Source organism: Lonchura striata, chromosome 4 (assembly GCF_046129695.1).
Source record: "Lonchura striata isolate bLonStr1 chromosome 4, bLonStr1.mat, whole genome shotgun sequence".
Taxonomy (NCBI): domain Eukaryota; kingdom Metazoa; phylum Chordata; class Aves; order Passeriformes; family Estrildidae; genus Lonchura; species Lonchura striata.
The window spans coordinates 71,711,004-71,729,603 of record NC_134606.1 but is presented as its reverse complement, the minus strand read 5'-3'; the positions used below and the strand labels follow the sequence as shown (position 1 = coordinate 71,729,603).

General features: G+C 40.4%; 1 protein-coding gene across 3 annotated transcripts in view; it reads left to right on the top strand.

Moving 5' to 3' along the window:
• Positions 1-18,600, top strand: part of ANK2 (ankyrin 2) — a 184,044-nt gene that overhangs the window by 76,559 nt on the left and 88,885 nt on the right. For 2 of the 3 annotated variants that reach the window (XM_077783070.1, XM_077783069.1), the window contains exons 5-8: positions 11,740-11,838; positions 14,938-15,123; positions 15,573-15,596; positions 17,443-17,541. In XM_077783070.1, coding sequence (XP_077639196.1) covers positions 11,740-11,838; positions 14,938-15,123; positions 15,573-15,596; positions 17,443-17,541 — 408 coding nt within the window. The remainder of the gene's footprint in view (positions 1-11,739; positions 11,839-14,937; positions 15,124-15,572; positions 15,597-17,442; positions 17,542-18,600) is intronic. The other variant, XM_077783071.1, reaches the window with a different exon arrangement.

Genomic DNA, 18,600 nt, shown 5'->3' with positions numbered 1-18,600 from the left:
TTCCATTAGCACATTTTAGGACAAGAGGAAGAAACAGAAAAAAACTTTAAGTTGCCTGACTACAGAATTTTAAAAATACATTCTTTATTATGCTTTTTTGCTCCAAAATAATGGAACAGCTCTCGCAGGACAGCTGATGGTCAGTTGCTCCCCATGCTCTATTCCCATAAAAGATAAGAAATGTACTTCCTTTGTTCAAAAATGTAGCAAATCCCTTTCATAATGAACAAGCTGGACGATTTCTTGATATATTTATCAATCTTTTAATGTGTATTAGAAGATAAAAAAGTCTTTAGCGTTTTGAGTATGGTAAGAGAACTAATTGTTAAAAATAGTATTTTCATGAAACACTACTCTTCAAAAAGTCTTCCTAAAAAGCTTGTTCTTATGCTGAAAAATTAAAAACTTTCTGAATTAAAAAAAGAAAATCCAGTTAGAATTGGAAAATGTGTTCACAGGTATTACTTTTTGTAGTATTCTAGTTTTGAAGTCATTTATTGTTAGCACTGGATGCTTTGTGTAATGAACTCAGAGCTGTTATCAGGCATTTGCTACTTGACTTAATTGAGTTAATCTGATGGAGGAAATTTTCCCCATTACTGCTGGCTGGTTTCCTCCAGGCAGGATGGATTGAAACTGCTGGGATACAGATGCCCTGCCCTTGTACCTCATTGTCTTAATTAAACATGTCCTGTTGACTTGACTGGGAGCAGAAGTCCTTAATGTGGTGTCATCCAGCTTTGGGGCCTTTGGGTTGTGTCTTTCTGGCCTGCTGTGCTTTTCCAGAAGATGTTCAGAGGCTCTTGCTGCCACTGCCAAAGGAGACATTCCAGCGGAAGGTGTCCCTTAATTATAAAGTAACTTTTTTATGCTCCATGAATGGAATGAAGCTGATGAATGCTGCATTTCTGCTCAAGGTTGCTTTGCTGTACCAAGAATCACGTGTCATAGAAATGTTACAGAGAAAAAAACAAGAAACTCCAAAATGAGTAAAGAATAGACGTGTTTTCTGATAACAGATAAAGCAAGGTTGAAGCATACCTAACTACAGCTGGTCAAAAAAGAAAAATATGAAGTTAGGAAAAAAGGAAAAAGAATGACTGAATAGAATGTGCTTGAGTTCTCAAAAATTCAGGTTTTCTTGTCTAAAAACATGTCACTGATGAAAAAATGGAGAAGAAAAAATAGATTGGGAAAGGGCTTAATCAGGAAAGTGAAAAATGAACAAAAATACAAATTAAAGGTAAAATGGAATATGAAAGTGAGAAATTATAACTGAAATGCTCAACTTCTAATTTTTATGTTTTCCCTCAATTCCATTTTTATAAAGAGGTGCAATGTTGTAACCATTAAATCTTTAACTGCAGTTGTTGCTGTTGAGGGTATACTGCATCTTCTCCTTGTGATATCTTGGTTATTTCACACTTTGTATTTTCTAGGCCCCTGTGAAATGCCCTTTGGTATATGCTGGTAGTGATTTAGTGCCAGCAGAGTTACTCTGGTTGCAGCATCACTTTCTCCTTAAAGAATTCAGTATCTGTCAAAGTCTCTCTCATTTTCAGTGATGACAATTTCCCATAGTGATAAAATTTCTTCTCTGACAGTGAACTGCTAGATAAAGGAGTAGTTGTAAATTGAGCTTGTTCATTTTGTTGTTTTTCCTTTAATTTTCTCAATTAAATAGCACAGAAACACTGGCCTTCATCAAAACTTACAAGCAATGACATCTGAAACACCACATTAATTTTCCAGTTCCTTGCAACAGCAAAATAACAGAATTATCTCAGGAAATGCTATTAAACCCACTGAAACCACTGGGTTTACAAACCCCATCTGTGCTATCTGAGGCTGTTAAGCATTCTAGGCTCTGATCTTATAGATTTTGAGTTTCTATTAAATTACTTTGCTTTGCCCTTCAGTTTTATGTTGGCCTTCAGAGACATTATGTTGTTCATCTTTCTCTTTTAAAAACTCTGTTCCTTTTAAGCTAACATGTCATCACTGCTATTTTTAGAGAAGTAATTTCTATTTTGATACAAAGCCTAATTGCACAGTGATTACTAATTGAGTGACTCCACTTCCAGTTGCGTGTGTGCCATTTGAGAGCTCACATCTTCCTGGAGCATGTTTCAGGCAAAGGCAGGGACAAGGGCACACCCAGAATGGCCAAAGATCTACAAGATGCTGCTCTTTGCTGATGTACTTCCACCTAGAACTAGACAAGTGTGGATTTTTTTGGCTCAGTTAAAGTGCCTTTTGCTAGAAAAATTAAGTAGTAAATATATTTATATAATGAGTATCTATAAGCCCTTTGCTTGGTTGACTCCAGGCATGGTTCATTGAGCAGATCTAGACAGGTACCATCAGGTGAAAACTCGATTTCTGCAATTTCTCTCCTAGATTTGACCATTATTTTGGTCCTGTGTAGATCTGCTCAGGCTGATTGTTGGTAATACAGAGATGGTATGATCAAGAATGAACCGTGGGTAACAGATCCACTGGGATGTTCCAGGCTGTTCCTTTGAGCTTTGTATTTCCTTGTGGAACAGAACAGGGTCCATCCCATGGATTGATGAAGCCATATGTGCTGAACTATGTATTCACCTGGGTGGGTGATCCTCCAGATATTTATGAATTTTGGTGGGAAATCACGCAAAGTCTTCAAGGAGCCTTGGAATGTTCCATCAGGCAGACCCATGGAAGTGAAATTGGCCACTCACTTCTGTCACATCCACTCACACCCATGCCCCCATCACACACCTTCACTGAGCCCAGCATTACCCTTCTTCCACAGCTGCATCATCTCTTCACCCCAAACCTAGTCGTAGTTTTTGCTTGTGCATTTGAAAATAACTTTTTTTTTTTGTGCTCTTCCTCTCAATGAGATGTACCTTTTTGACATACTAGGAATTTTTACATGAGTTCTTGAATTTTTTCCGGGTGGAAGAAATATCACCAGATTTAGTTAGTCCAACCTTTTCCTTTGATAAATTACTCTGTGTTCCTGATGATTTCTCTATAAGTCATCCTGGACCATGTGACTAATGTACAGGCATCAGAGATGTCCAGTCACTGGAAATCAGGCTTCCAAATGTGCTGACAGCCTGACTGCAGCAATCCTCCTAACTGAACATACCTGTAGACTGCCCCTGCAGCAGTGATGCTGAGCTGTCCTGACCATGGCTTCCTTAGGGAATGTGTCCATCCTGACATTCTTCCATTCCAGACTAGGCCAAGAAAAGCCTCCTGGAGAGACTCGCACCTCCCAGGATGAGGCGCTTTAACAAATGCCAAGTGATTGAGGTACAAAGCTGAAAAGTAGAAGGCAAAATGGGGAAATACAATCTGCTCCTGTTTGGGAATGGTAAGGGAACTATCACACTCTGGAGCCACCTGAGAAAGAGGGGATTCCCTTCAGTGTTAAAATTCCTGCCACTGAGTTTACAATGGAACGTGTTCCCCATTAGCACAGGTTTTGACCACTGCTTTGTATAGGGGCCCTCAGGAAAGGAGGAACAACCTTTTAATCATCAGATTATTTAAAGTGACCCAGATAGAGAGAGCAAGGATTAGATAAATCAGCCCTCCCCCAAGCTGATTTTGTTATTTAAAAGCCCTCCGCTTTCCTTTCCTCGACATCCTGCTCTAAGCGCATTGGCAACACATTAGCCAAGAAATATTGTTGCTTAAGTTTGTCCCTGTTATGGTCACCACTTCCTAGGTCTATGTACAGGAGAGACTGTTGTGACTGCTTGAGCTCTTATCCAGACTTAGCAAGTGGAAGCAATCCTTAGAGCAGCATATTTCCAGCCTCATAGCTCCCAAAAGGAACTATAAGAGCTCTGTGAGCATCCATGTTCTGTGTTACTACAAAAGCAAAGGGGGGATTTAGGTGATTCTCAGAGAAGTGATCAGCTTGTCTCTGTCAGGATGCCCTAGGATTTGCTTTACCAGGGATTGCTCCCCCCTTGGGCGGTAAGGATAATCTAACCTTTGGAATGGAGCACATTTTGCAGAGTATTTGCTACTCCATTATGACAAAAGGTTTTAGTTCCACCAACTGAGCTTTCTGCTTTTATATTAATATATTTAGAGAGGCAGATTTTTAGCTGGTGTGTATCAAGAGGAGTCATTTAGCAACAGTTGGTCATGGCAAATTTAATAAAGGGGCAGGCTCATTATTTTTTCACTGGAGGGGGAAAAAAGGGAAGAAATACCTTCTGGAGGATTATGTGGATTTTGAGAGATGTAAACAAAAGTAATACATTAAGAAGAATGAAAAAACCAACTATTTCAACAAAGACTGAAAAGAGACTGAAAATATTTACAGTATACTTCTTAGCCAATTCTTTGAATTTACTGCTATGAAAGGATAAATAGTCCAGATGGAAATATTCTGATTGAAGCAAGAAGTGTTTTTTTCAGTCAATTATACTTATTCAGAGAACATATTAGCTGTAGAAGGCTGCAGGAACTCAACATGCCAATCGGATGGGTAAGGGCTCAGCAGACCTACACACCATATTTCTCCCCTGCTGGGATGACGCAGTGGTGACTGTGAGAACCAGGCAGTGCAAATGTTGCCTATGTATATTTATGAGTGTGGGGATGACTGAGCCACAATCAAATAAATAGAAGCATCTTATTTTTGGTTTTAGGGCAATATTGTACTCCTTCCAGCCCTCAGCCATGCAAAATAAATGGATGCTTTCAGGACTGCTTTTCCTTTACAGTGTTTCAGAAGGCAAACCCCAAATGCAGTTTTGGATGATTGCCCAGATTAAAATCTGAGACTCTTCCGTGACTAAGCCTTTGAGCCCTCACCTATGCCCAGCATCAAGGTGGTGTTTTCTTGTGCATGACCAATCTTTTCTCATCCCATTATTCTCCATCAGCTCCATTTCTATTGCAGGCTCCCTTGGTGTAAAAATGTTATTTCCCAAGCATAGAACATCTTGATTTCTGACTGGCTGTGTTTCAGGCCCTGTTATTACTTGGCTGCTCCCGAGGAAAAAACTGTGATATTTCAAGCTATTGAAATAAAATACCTGTGTTCTTTACATTCAGTATCTAGGCTCAGAAGTGGCTTGGACTCACACTTCCCAAGAGAGGGGCCTTGCAGTGAGGAGGCAGCAGGTGTCATGTACATAGTGCTGCTCTTGGAGTCCTGGGTGATTCCTCATGAATGAACTTGGCAAGTTCATCACAGCCCAGGCAGCATCATTTATCCATAGGCTTTGTCATTATTGCCACGGTGTAAGTATAGAGTGGCAAACACTATTTATATTACTAGGGAATTAGTGGGACAGCTGAAGGGGTGGTGCTATTTTCAGTGGAGGCTTCTGTGTCGCTACATTTTAAAAAACAATATTTGTTACAAGTTACTTTATAGTCTGTTGTCTTAAACAAGTGAATACCTTTTTTCGGACTAGTTTAGGGTCCCTAAATCCAGTAATTCTTATCTTGTTTCTGCCTACTTTTCTCATCCTGAATCTTTGGGGCTCTGTGGGCCTCAGCATCTGCCATGTGTGATGGATGCCAGTGTTGTCACCTGAACAATTGGCTGATTCTTCCTGGGACATTTTACAGCAGGTCAGAGTAGAGTAGCTTGCTTTCCCCCTAGGGATGTGCCACTCTACATCCACCATTTCTACATGCACAGATACTTACATCTAATCTCTGTGTCATCCTTACTAGCTTCCTTATAAAAGGAAATGATAGCCCAGGCAAGTGGATATATACTGTACTTGGAAGCATGGAGGAAAATTTCTGCTCTGAAAGCATGTGGTGCTTTCATCAGAAATCCACAGCATTTCATTTGGTTGTGGATGTATCTAAAAGGTGTTTTTACTGAATCTCTCTCATAAGGTGGATATAGGAACTCTTGATTTGAATATGCCCAATCTTTTTTCAGAGTAGTCCACTTTCTCTTGTCTGTGTGGCAAAGTGATATTCCTTAGGCACCTTAAAATGAAATTTTTTTAGCCATTTATCTTATACCCTTTTCTTCACAAATTTCATGGTTGCTGTTAGAGTGAATGTAAATATGATGTCATATTTCAATTATTTATGAGATTTTAATTTAAAAAAAAAATTCTTTTCTCCACTATGTTAAAATCCTGGATTTTGATGTAAACTAAGAGTAATAAAAAAAGACTTCAAAAAATTAACATGGGTACCTTAATTTATCCTTAATTCACCCTTTTATACAGAGAGCCTTTCCTGCTCAAATATAATCCTCTCATGAAGAGTGTATTTATAGACTGGCTGAAAATAATGCTCCGAGCATAATGCACTGAGCAAAGTTCCCAAAATTGTCATATTGATGGTTCTATCAAGATGTGTACTTTGAATTTAGTTTGCAGATTGCATTTATTTGTCACCCTCATATTTCATTGATTATAATTAGTTTATTGCTTGGATTGTTGGAGGATTTTTCACTGAGTCACAGAAGGGCTGAGGATGGAAGACACCTTTGGGGCTCATCTTGTCCCCTCTTCTCCTTGAACAAGACCACCCACAGCTGGCTGCCCAGGAACATGTCCTGGTTTTTGAGTGTTTCCAAAGATGGACACTCCAGAGCCTCTCTGGGTGACCTGTGCCAGTGCTTGGTCCCCTCATAGTGAAAAAATGATACTCAGTTTGTGCCCACTGCTTCTGTTCTTTTCCTTCCCTGCATAACATTCTCCCCTTTGAGACAGAACAACCTGCTGGAGCTATTTCCTCTCCTGTAGAGATTCCTGGCAGCTGGGATGAGGGAAGCAGTGCCTGCAAGTAGAACTGTTAGGTGAGGCATAGATGTCACTGGTTTAGACTGGTGGAAAATGGGGAAAACAGGAAGCTTAATTGTCTGTTGCTGAACAAAGATTTAGATTAGGAACTTTCTGTTCTTGTTGAAGTTGAGCATTATTCTTAAGAACAGAAAAGACCCTCACACAGGTCTTGAACTTGAAGGTCCCCAAATGATCATGATCTTACTGAATAAAACAGTATTTTAGCACAGGACCATGGCACACAGATTTTATAATGTGTGTGAGTTGTTTGATGAATAGTTGAAGCTTGTCTCACTCTTGTCTCATTCTTCGTGTCAATATCTGTTGTTTTTTTCTTTTGTTGTTGTTTTTTTTTTGTTTGTTTGTTTTTGGGTTTTTTTGTTTGTTAGTTTTTGGGGTTTTTTTCTTTTTTTGAGTAAAACTAAGCAGATATGAGCATTTGTTTGCAAACCATTGCATAGGTGCCAGTTTTCTTCTCTTTCCTGGTAATCTCTGTCATCCAGTACAGTCTTAAACAGTTCCTGGAGGCCCATAAAATAATACAAAATGGTTAAGTTCATCTGGGTTTATGGTAACTATTTAGTCAAAGGATATGTTGCTAACACTCATGAATCCTCTTCAAATAGGTAAAATGTAGAGATTATATACCTCTATTTCTCTCTTTTCTTTATCAGTATGAAAAAAATGATATATATTCATATATGGATTCAAGGTATATAGATACAATAGGTATATGGACACTAAAGCCCGCAGCTAACAGTTCAGTACTGCCTGCAAAGAAGAACCTTAGTTCCTTGAAGGCCTGCCATGAAATAAACCTCCACCAAGCTACAGAACTGCATGATTTTCTTAATACTCTAATAATCCCTCTGCTTCTTCAGCCCGTGTTCTTCATTAGGGCTTGGGGACAATTTAATGATACAAATTCTGAGTCATATACAGACTTGCCAATTTACATTAATAGCTTGAAAAATCATTTGAGAGCTACTAATTTTCTCCAATTAGCCAGTAAATCAGTGAATATAGTAGAAAGAATGGAATATGAAATATTTTATATTTAGTTATAATTTCTCATTCTGACTTTATATTATAGCAGTAAACATCTTGCAGTACACATTTGTGGGGGTAATGAAATTGGAGTATTCTGTGCTCACCATGAATACTCTGATGAAACTATTGTTTGGAAATGAATGTTATATATCATTACACAATTAATTTTGATTTTTCAGATGATGTACCAAATCTAAGCATACAGACAGAACATGATTGCACAGCTGGGCTTTAAGGGAAAGAAAATTGTAGTGCATTTCTCCTTTTCCAGGTCACAGTCACTATTCTTCCTTTAATTCTGGATGCTATGGGATCATAAACCTAGTGGAAATTTATTGAAATACACAGTGCTCACCACTGGCTCAATAAACCTGATGAGTACCATTCCACATGCTAAGGGGCGAGGTCAGTCTCCCTTGCAGTATGGCCATGGAGAAGCATTTCCCATGGATACAGCAGGATACACTTGGGGGTAGTGAAACAAAAGGGAAAATATTTTCTTTCGTTTGGGGAGCTATGGGATTTTGAGCTTTGACATATCTCTAGAAGCAGAATAGAGAGCTGCAGGTGTACAGCTCTTAGCAACTTAAAGACGAGAAACAAGGAATAGGACTTTAGATTGAGAAAAGGGAATGAAAGGAAAGGAAGGGTCTGGTTTTTTTGGGCATTTTCACTCAGAAAAGTGCAGGACTGGCTGAGAGAGAGAAACTTGTTGGGGAGGAGACAGATCAGAGAAACCGTGTGGGGTGGGAGGGAGATGGAACACCTGGGATCCAGTGGCCAGGGGAGAAGAAAGAGCGCCAGCAGGGCTAGCATGTAATCTCACTGCAACTCTGCCAAGGAGAGCAGGCATATTGGGAATCCTAAAATAGGAGTTTCCTGGCCATGGGCCAGGATTGTTGCAGTTGGGGACACTGCAATTAGAAGCTGTGAAACCAGAGCTTCACTGAAAGCAGACTGAGAAAGCAGACTTCTTCCTGCCAGCAGACCAAGTCAGGCTTGACCTTGCCAGGGGGAGAAATTCAGAGGAATGTTTTCCAGCATGTCTGGTAAAGGCAGTTTTGCTCATAGCTCTTAGCATATTGTAATTCCCAAAATGAGCCAGATTTCAATAAAATATACACAGTAGTTTCAGACTATAAATAAAGCCTGAAGGAAAACAAAGATACTATGACTTTCTCTACAAGAATTTTCTTCCTCCTAATTTCTGTAGTTTCAGGTGTGATTACAACACAGGTATGATAAAACGTGTACACTCTTCTGGATCTCTGTGTAGAAAAACATTAAGTATTTCTCGGTATTAAAAGGTCATGAAGTCGTGTACACGTTGTTTATAGTCTTCTAATCCAGGATTTATTGTCCTAGTTCTGTTCCAGAACCAGGGACTTGAGTTGATTAAAAAAATTAGATTCTTCAAAGCTTTTAAGCAAATTGATTTAGTGTGGCTTGAAAATAGTCATATTCACCCAATTCAGTCAGTGTGATCCTTATAATGTTCCAAGCTAGAAGGATTTTACAAATGGCATGTATTACATTTGAAAGATGAGATTTTACCATGAAAATGCTGATGAGTTGAGTGGAAAATTACTATGAGTTATCCCTCGTAGTTTGCCACGTTGGTTCTTTGCGGAGTGGGAAGGAGAGCTGGAACAGTGAGCCAGCTCATTTACCTGCAGGCTCTTCTGTGCTGTTATTTACAACTGCAACAGAAAAGAACCCAATCTGTTCCTAATTCCCTCTGCCAGCTCATGCCTCTGCTTGGCAATCCCCTGCACCTTCCCAGTTACTCAGTGAAGAGCCTTCCTTCATTTTATGTTGATGGGATCTCTTATATCCCCCTCCCTGTTAAGAGCTCAGACAGCTGAGGAGCAGCCAGGAGACCAGAGATCCCTGACACCTCAGCTCCTGCCCCAGAGGGAATATGGGAGAGGCTGGCTCTGTGTGCTTCCAGTTTGCTGCCTGGTTTTAGCAGTGATTTGGGATGAGGAAGCTTCCCATCAGCCTGACCTTATTGTTAAGAAGCTTTTCTTGATGTCTTACCTGAATTTTCCCTCCAACAGCCTTGTAAGCTCTGCTTTTTTTTGGTTTAGACATCATGATCACGAAGAACAGAGCCCTCCCCTTTAAAGACTGTTTTCCTTCACTTTGCCCTTTCCATCCAGAGCGCCAACATTTATTAGCCTTTTCTCAAAGAAAGCTTCCCTAAGGAGATAGATTTTTATGCCAGTGCAAGGGTTTTCATTATTACAGCAGAATGAGCTCCTTGACCAGTGATCTGTCTCTGGAAAACTTCTGTGAGCTCCAGGGCCTTTTCTACAGAATTCTTCTCTTACTTGTTACTCCCTGTGTGCATAGTTTATTTTTCTTGCAGTAGTGCAGAAGGTTGTTTTGGCCCCTACTAACTTAACTTTCCAGGTCTTTTGGCCACAGTTTCAAATGATGATCCTGTGATATGATGGACTTGCAGACTATGTTGGCCATACTATCTGTGACTATAATAATGTCCATAGTTTGAATAATTTCTGAGAATATTGGATAATTGACTCTTGTGCAAAGCCACTCAAACCCCCTCCATTTTGGCACTGAACTGCTGTTAAGTGTTCTCTGGGTGCCATTTTTTAATTCTGTGTCCTAAGATTGTTGATGGAAATGCCAGGATATTATGCAAAACAGCATTAAAAGATTTGCTACAACTTTTATGGCAGATATCATAGGGCATCCACAACATAAATAGTGTTAATTGCCTGAACAGCCCTCTACATTTGTAAACACAGAGGGGGGTTGTAAAGACATCAGTTCTCCAATTTCTGTGTTATGTAGTGACTGAAAAATGAGATTTCATTTTGTTAGGAAATTATTGGAATGTTTCCACAGCAGGTTTCCTAGAAAGAATAATATTGGCTTCTCTGAAACAAGGTTTTAGCTTATCATCGTGTCTGTATTCTGACTGCTTGTGTGAATGCGCAACCCTGTCATTCACTGTAACAGCACACAAGATAATGAAAAATCAACTAAATCGCATGTTTGAAATCTGGTGTATGGTTTATTTTCTAGTTAAAAGTGACATTTCAAGCCAGAAGATTTTGTCCTCTTATGTTATATTGTAGTCTACAGAATACTGAAGAATTTTCTAAGAGCTTCTTAGAAATCCTAAAAACTTTTAGAAATAAATTATTGATCAGGCAGACAGCTCAATTCCATTCCTCTTTTTCATCAAGATTTTATAGGTAATTAATTACAATTGTTTGCATTAAAATACTTTATTGCAAAGAAAGAACTCACATTTCTACTGTAGGTTGATTGACTTAGAATAATTTTTTAAAGTTATGTTTTATCCAGAGCAAATTATTTTAACAAATTTGGGTAATTTTAATTTAAGTTTTCAATTAAATGATAACCGAACCTGTTATGTGGGCAGAAATGCAGTTGTTTCTTTGCAAGGCTGAGTTCCTTTATGTTGGATGCTTTGCAATGTTTTATGTATAATGTTTTATGTTAAGCCTTTGCTATCTCTACTAAGCTTGTCAGAAGATATGGACTTCATGGTCTCCAGGGGATGACGTCTTTGGTTAAGTAAATGTAATAAATGGAGGAAACTCTTGCTTTCCTGTCAGCTTCCATAAAACTTTATTGCCAGCTTTACATCCCTGAGCATTATCAGCAAGGAATAGCTGTATTAATAATTAGTGTGTCCATTGCTTCCTTAAAATGTCAGAAAAAAATGAGTGTGAAAGCATGGAGAGTACTGCGGGTTTAAATGTCATTGAACATGACAGTATTAAGGGAAAAATAAAAGCCTGTTCTTACATTGTTAGAATAACACAAATGTATTTTTAGCTGTGTATCCACTTGTGGTTCATTATTGTTGGGACATATAATTTCAATGTGACACTCTTTTCTCCTGTGTCCTTCCTAGAATGGCTTTACTCCTTTGTACATGGCAGCTCAAGAGAACCACATTGAGGTGGTGAAATATCTCCTGGAGAATGGAGCCAACCAAAGCACAGCTACCGAGGTGAGGGGGTTTTTTCATATTTTTCTTTGCTTGTGTGTTCAGATCACTTGAAGTCAGAACTGTGTGGGCTGTCTCTAGAGGGCTTGTCTGTGTCCATTGGCATCAACAGGTAGTTGTTAGCAAACTTTGTTTTAGAATCACAGAGTTGTTTAGGTTGGAAAAGACCTCTCAGATCGAGTCCAACCATTAAGGCAGCACCAGGGTCTTGGGATTTTAGTTGAATTCCCAAATTGGTGAGGCTCTCTATGGTGCTGGGTTCATAAAACCATTTGGGAGGCCACCTGCTCCTGCTTCTTGCTTCTGTTCCCTTGAGTTACACTGATTCTGAGGCTCTCCTGTGGCGTGGTGTAACTTGTGAGTTCATTATTGGCTGTGACTGGTGTAAATTGGAAATCAAATGGCTAACAAGGATTGCATCAGTGAGCTTGATGCAGTGAGGCTATTTTCTCCACTGACACTTTATTTTTACTGCTGGACCATGTGGGTGTAAATAGGCAGAAATATGGTATTAACTGGGGATGAGGACTGTAAACCTGTACTAACTCTTGTGCAAGCAGGAGAGACACCCAAGTTGGAGAGAGAGGAGACAGAGGAACAGAATCCCACAAGCTTCCTTCCACATATCAGAGGATTTAAGAGCAATGGAGAAAACTGTTTCCCCTTTCTGCCAAATGTTCTTTATTCCAGCTAAGGGAGTGAATGAATGGGCTCTGTGCTGCAACATGTGTCATCTTCCTGTTTGCTCTATGGATGCGGATGTGCCATGAGAAGTAGCTATAGCAGAATTCCTCTCTGGCCAGAGCTTTTGTTCCTGTTTGTAGTTTTCTCTGGTCTGTCCAGAAACATTCCCTTTCTGGATTGCCTTCACAAGTGGATGAATTTGCAATGCTGGTGCATTTATGCTCCCTCCCTTTCCCTTCAAACCTGTCAGTGTTAACAGCTGTCTTACTGTCCCTTCTCTCAGTGGATACTGTACTATTTGATGACAGCTCATAAAATAATCCCCTCATAGATGTGGCGATCACATTACATGTCAGCTTTCTGAAACACAAAATCCCATATGATTGCCAGGCAACGTGGCAGAAACACACTCCTTGTGCAGGAGCCAGGTGGAACTGGGGCTCTCCATGAACCCAGCCCTGCTGCAGCCCACAGTCACCTGCTGGCAGCCAGCTCTCAGCAACTTCTGCTGGCTGGGAATTAATTCAGTTTACAGGAATTGTGAGGGTGAGATGGCTGTAATTCATGTGGCCTCTGTTTGAATGCAGACATCCACAGAATGCACACTGTAGTCTGGTTTTCTAGAAAAGGCAGAGAGGAGAAAACACAAAATAGATTCCTACTCTGACCCTGACTCCAAATTTGTCTTCTGCTGTCAGAAAGATCAGTTTGCATTCTGTAGCTTGTAAAGTAAAGGCTCTTGACCTCTTTGCTGCTTAGCTAGGTGAGTTTCAGGCTCAGGTCCTGCTGAGGTGATGGCTTCCATGATTGTGTGAGTGTTCCTGAAGGAAGGCCTGAGCCAACATCGCTTTCACATGTGCCCAGAGTTCATCTCATGAATACGATGAAGAAATGGTACATTCAGTAAGATGGGATGATAGCCTGAACTGTGGATGTCACTGAAATACAGGAAGAAGGTCCTTCTGTTTAGCATCAAAGACTGGCCCTCCTGGTGGGAGGTGAGGACATGAAAATCAGTCTCCAGGCTTTGCTCAGCCATGCTTCCTAGAGGCAATAGGAGGGGGAATGCAGAAAAAGTTCAGTCTTTCTAGAGAAGGGTGCATGATGAAATGGTGCAAATCAAATGGGTGAACTTGTCTTTGAAGCCTTGAAACTTGCACTGCCTTTGGATGCATTTCATTTCCTCTCGCACTTATATACGTGCAGATAAAAAAGGAGCGTAAGGATGAGCTCGGTTTCAGAGTCTCTAATCCAGGATTTGTTCTCATGTTCCCAGAGGCAAAAGGCAAATGCATTAAGCCATTTCAGCGCCTTATGTAGCCCCAATCTCAGAATAATCTTTACAGTTCAGCTGTTTTGTCAGCTGTTCCCCCCTTTTTAATTCAGTGTACAGAATTTAATCTCTATCACAGGCAGAATCCACAGCAGTATCGCTGTTACAATGCACCTACCCACAGCTCAGCGCAAAAGGGAAAGAAAGTTATTTGATTACTGAGGGGAAAAATTGGCTTGGCAATTCTTCAGATGTTTCTTTCAACATATGTTAGCTCTCACTCCTTCCTAACTTGGCCTTTATTCTTCTCTCATCTTTCCATATTCCTACTCTGAAGCAATGCTGTCCCATCTCTCGTGTAGTTGCAGCACACCAGTGCTTGGGGAAGATGCATGACCAGAGCAAGGGTTCAGTTTGAAATCAGAATGAAATATCTGGTAGCCTGTACTACTTCAGCCAGGAGAGCAAGCTGCTATCATGTTACCATGGACTTTAAATCACTGCCCATCCCAGGCACGTGTGGAGGAGCTAGACCATTTTAAACTAATTTAGAAACAAACCTAAAACTATGAATGACAAGCAAAGATTGATTTCCTGATTTTCCAAAAAACATAGATAATGTGATGTTTTCCTTCCTCAAATCATGTTGCTACACATGATCTGGATTTCTTGACTCATGGTTCATGTGTAACTTTGCATGCGAACAGCAGCAAATACATTTGATACCCTTCCTTTTTGAAGAGATGTGAGCTATTCAGAAACATTCTTTGTATATTTTTCACATCGACACTGTTCAGTGCTCAGTGAATTTGCCAAAAAATTGCTCAAAATATGCTTTGTGGCCCATTTTTAGACAAGAAGTAATTAAGGGAGATGCTGTAGAATGATCCTTTGCTTCCACTTGACTTAAAAAAATCTTACTTTGAAGTGTAAAAGATCTTTCAAAGCATTTCAGATACCTGAAAGCCTTTTGAAGGTGTTTGAAAAAGTTAAAATGTTGTGCCTCCAATCTCACATCCCTAGAGATGGAGCGCGGAGGTGGAAAACAGCTGGGAATGTGCTTCCCGAGTTGGTGTGCGCAAAGGGCGCAGTGCAGCTCCCCGAGGCTCCGGCCGTGCTGAGCACCCCTTGTTTCCTGCCCCCAGGACGGTTTCACCCCTCTGGCTGTGGCGCTGCAGCAGGGACACAACCAGGCCGTGGCCATCCTGCTGGAGAACGACACCAAGGGCAAGGTGCGGCTGCCGGCGCTGCACATCGCCGCCAGGAAGGACGACACCAAGTCGGCGGCGCTGCTGCTGCAGAATGACCACAACGCCGACGTGCAGTCCAAGGTAACGGGGCGGGCTCTGGGCCCAGCAGCAGCACCTGGAATCCCTGCATCCTAGTGGGCAAATGGAACTGCTCCAGTGGGGAAGGACAACTTGCTCCACCAGTATCACCAGTAATACCTTGAAGTGTGCAGTCTTAAGCTACACAGTAATTACCAAGTGCTCATTATTTCATGTTTTAGTTATGCCTCTCATTTCTTTGGTAACCAGCTTTTTCTCATTATTTGCAAACCAGAAGCCCCTGGAATGGAAGCAGAATCGCTGCTTCCCTATTAAATAGGGTATTTGTTTATTGCCCACAGGAGCATAGGTTGTGTTTAAAGTTAATGCATGTTTGAATGGCTTTTCCCATAATTAACAGCATAACTCATTTCAGAAAAAGCAACATAGTTCTTCATTTTGCGGCCAGTCTTTAATATTGTTCCTCTTTTTCCCAAACCATGCTGCATCAGATGATGGTGAATAGGACGACTGAGGTACCGACATCAACAATTTTTAATTACTCTTTCTGTTACTTATGATTATTTTCACTGCTCTTTACCAGTATTTCTTTATTAGTTAGCAATAAAAGTGAAGATATTACTATTTTTTTAATACATAGGAATTTCTGGTTCAAACCCCCCTATTTTTATCCATCCTTTGTCTTAGAATTTCTTTTTATTTGTGTCAGTACTGAAGGACATTTTTGAGAATTCACATCAATCCAAAGGAGTCTGAATCAAGTTACAGAGCTAAGAGGATAAAGATGCTTTTTTAGCTCAATTTCATTAATTATGAAAATGCACTCACTTGGCATAACTAAATCTGTGTGTCTGGCTGAGCCAGAATAATGGTAAAATTAATTTTCTGTCTTTTACAATAATAAGCATAATCAAATTCCCCAAGGTAAAAACCTGTTCAGGGCACCTGCTTATTTTTACCATTCTTCTTCTTACAATCTTTTCCATAAAGTTTTTGCAAAGCCTTCAGGGACAGTACATATTCAGAATTTACCTGCAGTAAATAACACATTTCTTATATGGATTTTACTTCCACTAAAAATCATGGGGTTGATTGGCTTAGACTGGGATTTTCCCCAAAGATCATTCCCCCTTTTAGGAGGAAGAATAAGTTCCAAGAATGAAACTGTTGTTTCAATACCTGCTTTTGAATAATAGAGTTTCTCTGCTGGAGGAGGGAATGAATTATGGATGCACGTGCCCATGGGAAGGTGCTTCCCTCTTGGTGTGTGCACACGTGAGCAGGCTGCCAGGAGGCAGCAGTGATGTGAACTGAAGGGTGACAGCTTCCCTGGGCACCTGCTCCATGGGGCATGTTCTTCCCTGAGGGAAAGGGCAAGGGGCGCTGCAATGCCTGCTGAAGGAGAGCAGCACATGCCCACATTCCTTTGTTCCAGGAATAGCTTAAAATGGTGGTTTGGATACTGAGAGGAAGGAAACCTAGCTGTGAGCACACTGTAGTATAGAAGCTGGAAGTACTCCTCACTTTCTATAACTATCAGCAAGATCCAATCAAATCAGTGTAAAGCTCTTCAGGGAAACCTCAAAAGCAAGGCCTTTTCTAGTTGAATTACTTATGAGAATAAAAGCTTGCTCTCTGTCCCAGTTTCTGAAAATTTAATCCTTTTTTATGTTGTCAAGCGATTCTACATCTCATAGCTGGAGCAGGTTTCACCTCCTAGTATTTAAAACACAATAAATAAAATGTGTTTTTTTTATTTATAGATTGCAAACTTTCTTCAGATCCTTTGCAATCCAATTTGTATATAAATATAAATAATTATGATTATTTTAGTATACTACTAAGTAATTTCTCATATAAACCAAACTCTTTAATTTAATTTTGAATAATACTGCTTTTGAAAAACAAAGGAAAAAAACCAATAAGGAAATATGTTGTTCATATTTCTATTTCTAAGAGGAGTAAAATAGGAGTCCAACAACTTTTGTGGTTTCTTTTCCAACCCCAATAAATAGATGCAGCCTAAAAGACCCATGTTGCTTCCAAATGGTAATAAGGAACTTGCTTTATTTTCTTTAAGAATGGCTAATACATTAATATTTTCTGTGATGAAAACTGCTCTTATTGGCCACTGATGCAGGGGGTTGAGTTGGGGAACAAAAGAATGAAGCACTTTTGATAATGTCCCACCTGAGAACTGGCCTCTCTGCCTGACAGGCTGTGCTCTAGAAGAAGTGTAGACATGGTCTGGATAAAATTGACACGATGCATTAGTGGGGCAGCATTGTAAACTCAAGCTCTAGTTCAGCTGGTGACCTTGCATGAGAAGATTTCCGTAACGAGGGCTGTTTCCCTTTGTAGAGCGGCTTTACCCCTCTGCACATCGCCGCGCACTACGGCAACGTCAACGTGGCCACGCTGCTGCTGAACCGTGGAGCTGCAGTCGACTTCACAGCCAGGGTATGGACTCATCCCTTCATCTTCCTGCTTCTGGTGGCCTACAGAAATGGGAGGGGGTCTTTGGGTTACTCTAAGGCAAGAGATGAGTGAAGAAAGGAGCAAAGTAATGCTGAAGTTCTGTTGGGACCAAAGATGTCTTTTTTGCAGTAATTCTGAAAGGCTGTTTCTGTGCAATGCCCTGGAGGCCTTGGGAGTTGTGTAACAGCCAGTATTCCCAGCTGGAGGAAGTAGGATCCTTTGGCAGCTCCAGAAAGCTGATGCTCTTATAATGTGTCAACTCCCTTCGGCTTTTCTGTTTGTTAGATATACTCCGGAAATAGATGTAGGTTTGATTGGCTTTTTTGGTATTCAGTATTTGCTACACCACTTTAATTCGATGTTTTCACATGTAACTACATTTCAAAACCAGAAAGTATGTTGCTGTTATACAAATTCACAATAAAAGAACTAATTAATCATGATTACTCTTTCATGGTAAACAACTGCAGAGTTACATGGTACAGCCTCTTTGCTGTTGCACGTTACGTAGTTTGAAGTGAAAACTTTGGTAATCTCAACCCAGCTTCCAGGTCACAAGTTTGCTGTTTGATTTTGCCAGACACACTTTGAATTACTTCAGGGTTCTGCCTTCCAGACTGACTCCCTCCTGTTTCCAATCTGGACTAGCTGCTAATATTACCTCTTGCCTCACCCAAAGTGTTTTCAAGGACTTTCAGCCTACACAGCCTACACAGCCTACCACCCCTTTATGCTCTTGGCACTACACAAGAAGGTTTCTTTGTGTAGGAGTGACGCATTTGTGTCCTCTGTGTACGTTGCAGTGATTGAAATGCTTCAGTGTTTTGTGACTATTGGCTCATTGGGACTCTGATACATGTTTGTGTATTTGTCTGGCCCTGGGGCTGCGATGTTTGCTGCTTGGGCAGATGCGCTGCTTCCTTCATTCAAGGACCCCGAAACAATGGAGAAGGAACTTTGCTTAGGAAGGAATTACTAACCCTAGCTTATATGGTGTGTGCTGATGCTCTAGTACATTCTTGTTTATTCTCTACAATGTGA